This window comes from Camelina sativa, unplaced genomic scaffold (assembly GCF_000633955.1).
Source record: "Camelina sativa cultivar DH55 unplaced genomic scaffold, Cs unpScaffold00578, whole genome shotgun sequence".
Lineage (NCBI taxonomy): Eukaryota > Viridiplantae > Streptophyta > Magnoliopsida > Brassicales > Brassicaceae > Camelina > Camelina sativa.
The window spans coordinates 79808-85142 of record NW_010921738.1 but is presented as its reverse complement, the minus strand read 5'-3'; the positions used below and the strand labels follow the sequence as shown (position 1 = coordinate 85142).

Sequence of the window (5335 nt, the reverse complement as noted above, 5' to 3'; positions counted from 1 at the left end):
TATGCGTATGAAGTTTGTCATTATATTAAATAACTAGAAAAGACTATATTTGGATTTTCGAGCTCAAAACGAGCTTCATGTTTCGCTTCTTTTTTTGGTTTAGCTGTTGTATAAGTGATATTTGTAGCAGAGGACTCGCATAGTTTTCTGTGATGTTCTTAATCTTTTATAGCATACATTTAATTTTATAGCATAAACTGTAAACAAACAAACCTAAATGGCTAACAAGATTTGATTAAGCGAAGAATCATCAGCATTGCATCTCTTTGACTTCTTCTCAAGAACATATAGCACGACTCTACGGCTGCGATAATCCGGATGCCATGCCATTGTGTTTGTTCGACACGTCCAATCGCGAAATCTTTCAGTGTGGATTCTAAGAAAAATATTCAAGAACAGCATCTGTCTACTAGGAGTAAGCAAACTTAGACATTGTACATGTTAGGGGTGGATCCAACCCCAACAAAAGGGCCCGGCCCAGGAAAAAGCCCATAAATATCCCTTTCAAGAGAAGGGGGTATTATGGTATTTTTCCTAGACGAACCGACACAATTCCCTATAAATACGGGCGTACGGCCTGTAGAAAAGGGGATCGGAGAAAAGCAGGAGAATTTGTGCAGCAAGTACAAAAAGCTTAGCTCGTCCAAGCAAAAGTCAACGGTTCCAAACTCATAGCTTGGAGAATCGACGAGATATCAGCTCGTCTATTATCCTCGTCTACCTTTGTAACCGTTCAAGTCGCGTTGTAGCCCGTCTTTTGTGTTCCGACACCAATATAATAGAAGAGAACTTCGACCCTCTTTGACCGAACTAAAACATATTAATTGTGACCAAAAGGGACATCAACACCTCAAATTACTGCGAGATACAGAACCGCAAAGATGGGTCATGGATGAATTTTGGTTAACTAAGAAAAGAGAGTATGATAGTGAGATTAATTCACATCCATCACGGTTTGCTATACGTATCTCAGGTGTGTCTTTCTCTCTTTGCTATTTCACTAATCAACTTTTATTTAGTTTTCTCAACTTAATTCCGACCTTTAACTCCATCAAATTCAATGCTACTTTTATGTATAGGTAATATGCTTCTGTATCCAATGGCACATGTTATTCGTGCGGACTATTTGAGCAACTGGAACCCAAAGGCAATACAAGATCTTTTGAAGTATTTTACGCCGGAACGTATGAGGATTGATTTTGCTTCAGAATCTGTCAAGGGAACAGGTATAATATACATTTCCAACGCATATAATCTTGCTTTTAACTGCTCTTAACTGCTCTTACAGTAACGATTCTTTGCTGTTTCAGACCTCAAACTTGAACCTTGGTTTAAGTCTTGGTACAGAGAAGAACAAATACCAGCTTCTATTAAAGAAGCCTGGAGTAGTTCTTCTGAACTACTACTCCATGCTTCTCTGTGTTTTCCTTCTCCAAACAAGTTCATTCCAACTTCCTTGGTAGCTAGAAGCGTTGAATGTATGCAGCTTCCTGTACGCATTGTGGATACGCCTTCCTTGAACATGTGGTACAAACTTAGCAATGTGGATTCTTCATGCTTATACTTCCTCATACATCACAAGGGTGGATATAGCAGTCTAGAGAACCATGTGATGATGAGATTATTCACTGAAATTTTGAAGGATGAAGTAAATGATATCTTATATCAGGTCAGTCTCATCTAATTCCTTTATGAGAGAAGCTTTTGTACGTTGTCCACTATATATATTTGATATGTTGTTAATTTCTGGTATGCAGAGCCAAGAAGCTGGAGTTTCCTCTTCAATAACACTACATGATGACCAGCTGTTGCTGAAAGTCTCTGGATACTGGGAGAAGCTCAATCTCTGGTTATCAGATATTTGGAAGAGTTTCATGAATTTCTCCTTAACCATTAAAGGCTTTGAGGTATATATGTTTTTTAGTTTTTATGTGTTTAATTTATCTTAAATAATACATGATAAGCCAATGGAAAACTAATTTCTGTCTCAGATTATCAAAGAAAAGATAAAGACACATCTGAGCAACCTGGATATCTACTACCTGTCTGATTACGTGCTAGACCAAGTATTAGTTGAAAAGTCATATAGCATATGTAAGGCGCTGGAGGTGTTGGACAAGATTTCTTTTGCTGGCCTTGAAAACTTCATTCATGTTATGCGTTCAGAGGTAATTGATACATTCATCTTAGCTTTGTTGTTATATTTAGATATATTGCTTTGCTTTGTTTTGTTGTTGCCTAATTAAATGTTTGTGGATTATTATGCAGATATTCATTGATGGTATATGCTCTGGTGAGCTGTTACCTGATGAAGCAATGGATATTTCTAGCATATTCCAAACTACGCCAGTGAGTCCACTCCCAAAAGATGTTAGGCACACAAATAGGATACTAAGTCTTCAGACCAAACTCAGAAGAATAAATGTCAAGGTGTCTAACATTAATTCTGTGATGAAGGTACAAAATCTTGACAACTGTTGCTCTGAATTGAAAGTCAAGGAAAACTGCTGATGAATGCATTTATGTTTTGCAGCTCTATTTCCGAATAGGTCGTGAAAAAGGCAGAAGTATGAGGAAAAGAGCAATGATACATCTCTTCCGTGAAGTCATATACCAAGTGCTATTCGATAAACTAAGGTAATTAGTGACAAAAGGCTATAAGTTATAAACTGATATTTCTTATTTTATAGAAAATATTATTTACAAGGAATTACAAATCTTCTTTAGGACTGAGGAGCAGCTTGGTTACATTGTGAGTTGCTCACCACACATCAAGTGTGGAGTCCTTGGATTCACAATTACGGTTGTATCTGCAAAGTACTCTCCCTCTCATCTGTTGAAAAGAGTAACCAAATTTGTAAATCTGATTGGAGGTCACCTGGTAAGTCTCGTATCACTAACAAAACCCATCATTAGTTTGTTTTATCATGGGACTTCATCTTCATCTCCTTGTTAATTTATAGGACACGATTCCTCAGGAATCTTTTGAAGATTACAAAGATGGTCTTATTGCTAAGCTAAATAATGACATAAGTATTACACTGGAAGAAATAATTAGCAAAAGGTAGTGTGAAGTTTATACTTTTCTTAAATCATATGCTTTAAACATGCAATAAAACATATGGTTTTCTTTCTGTATAAGGTACACATTTGATTCCTACTCGAGAGAAGTTGGGGAAATAAAAAGGATCAAGAAAAAGCATATTCTCAGATGGTACAGGAAGCAGTTTAGATCTTGCCATAGAATTGCTCTTTGCCTTTGGGGAAGTGAAACGAAAATGAAGAAAAAGAGGACTAAGAAGAGGAACGGTCTGAGGTAAGTAATAGTGATAATGATGATGATTAATGATGGTGGCTCATATAACTAATCATGTATGTTATGTTTTGCAGGCATGTGAAGATACCTAAAGTGCTCAAGTTGAGTTCAACTCGTTTACCTCAGATGACTTTTAAAAAAGTGAGGAAGGTCGTGACCAACCGCAAATCCAGCTCTTAAACATCCATATCAGTTACTTCCGCTTTCTGTATCTCTTTTTACTTTCTAAGTTGAAACTTCAACTTGCGATGCTTTATTACTTGAAACCTTTTCTGCACTGAGATTTTGAGAAAACTATTGTCGGAAAATTGAATGTTTTTGCTACTTAGACTAATATATAACCAGATTGTGGGATACGAGAATTTTATGATGGATAGACCTGAACTGGAGCTTGCAATCAGATATTGGGTTTCATTTTTCAGATAGACTAATATAAAGAAAAGAAGACTCTAGAGAGCTGCTGATGTTATGATGGATAGACCTGAACTGGAGCTTGCAATCAGATATTGGGTTTCATTTTTCAGATAGACTAATATAAAGAAAAGAAGACTCTAGAGAGCTGCTGATGTTATGATGGATAGACCTGAACTGGAGCTTGCAATCAGATATTGGGTTTCATTTTAGCTGCGATATAATAGCGTAGATGGAGAAGATAGATGAGGAAGAGTACAAAAATAGAAGAATGGGGAAGCTGATGAACCGGAACCATATTTCAAAACTACTGTGTAAACTATTCGTAAACTATAGTTTCTAGTAAAATTGAAAATTCTGCGGATGTATTGATTATTGAATCCCCTCACTCAAATCTCGCGTATGGTTGGTTAGCAAAGCTAAATCTAATTCAATAAAACCAGAAAAAACAAATAAAACAAATTTACAAAACGAAGGTTGACTTTCTTGTCTAATCAATGGATTCAATAGGAAAGCAACACACGGTCCAATAAGGCGATTTGGTCACTCGTCTAAATACTTGACGCCAATTTGTTTTGGTACATACCAACGGACAACGGTATAATAATCATACGTGGCAACATAGGCCTATCTATAGACGTTATAAAATCAATGGAGCTGTATTTTATCTTTTCTTTTGTTTCATTGTAAAATTTTCTAACAACATGTCTAGAACCGAACATACGATAAAAAACATGTATGGTAAACTACAATGGGAGAAAGTTAAGCCGTATAGACACTGGGCGGAAGTTTTATTGCAATATATTGGACTTGTACCCTCACGACCCCTACCTGAATTAGACCCACCTTCGGTCATTCCACAACACTAAATCAGCTATTTGCTCCTCAAAATCACCAAGCAAGATCATTGTCAGTTGCCATTGAAATGATCCAACGAATGAAACTGAGTCTTCGATGAAAATAACAAAAAAAATGGTTCATGGCAGTTCTTTCCAGTGTGAATTCATGAGTTCATAATACGCAAGTCAAGACATCTTCACATACAAGTTTTCTTGAGATATCAAGAATATGAATATGAATATATCGTAATGCCTTTGCAGTGCTATATAACCTTATAAGTGGCAACAAAGGCCCAACAAATTAAGAAGATGATCTAGTTGATGTCTGATAAAACCCATAATACTGAACCATGAAGCCGTGCTTATGGGTGTTGTGTTAATACTTCAAGAAAAATATTCATGTGTTAGTACATAAATTTTAGGTAAAAGAGAGGTATTATAATAAAGATTAGAAACTTCAATAAAACCAACTCTCGTTAGAAATATATCTTTTTTCTTGTTTCATTGTAAAATTTTCTAACAACATGTCTAGAACCGAACATACGATAAACATGTATGATAAACTACAATGGGAGAAAGTTTTATTGCAATATATTGGACTTTGTACCTTCACGACCCCTACCTGAATTAGAAATTTCGTTGTATTGAATCAGGGTGCATAAATCTATAAATTTTACGCTGTATTGAATCACTCAAATCTCGTGTAAGGTTCTCTCTCACCAAATCTAATTCAATAAAACCAGAAAAAAAAAAAAAAAAAAAAAAAAAA

At 35.8% G+C, this 5335-nt stretch overlaps 1 protein-coding gene across 1 annotated transcript; it reads left to right on the top strand.

Moving 5' to 3' along the window:
- Positions 1 to 445: 445 nt before the first annotated feature.
- LOC104773569 (nardilysin-like) lies at positions 446 to 3670 on the top strand. The gene is made up of 11 exons (XM_010498210.1): positions 446 to 973; positions 1080 to 1226; positions 1311 to 1669; positions 1758 to 1907; positions 1992 to 2168; positions 2269 to 2457; positions 2534 to 2637; positions 2728 to 2881; positions 2964 to 3064; positions 3143 to 3316; positions 3391 to 3670. Exons 1-11 carry the CDS (start codon positions 889 to 891, stop codon positions 3494 to 3496), a joined length of 1746 nt encoding a protein of 581 aa, XP_010496512.1. The 5' UTR covers positions 446 to 888; the 3' UTR covers positions 3497 to 3670.
- Positions 3671 to 5335: the final 1665 nt, after the last annotated feature.

Coding starts and splice junctions, on each gene's coding strand:
- LOC104773569 (XM_010498210.1), top strand. CDS start 889: ATGGATGAATTTTGGTTAACTAAGAAAAGAGAGTATGATAGTGAGATT. Junction 1,227..1,310: donor AGAATCTGTCAAGGGAACAG/GTATAATATACA, acceptor TTGCTGTTTCAG/ACCTCAAACTTGAACCTTGG. Junction 1,908..1,991: donor TAACCATTAAAGGCTTTGAG/GTATATATGTTT, acceptor TTTCTGTCTCAG/ATTATCAAAGAAAAGATAAA.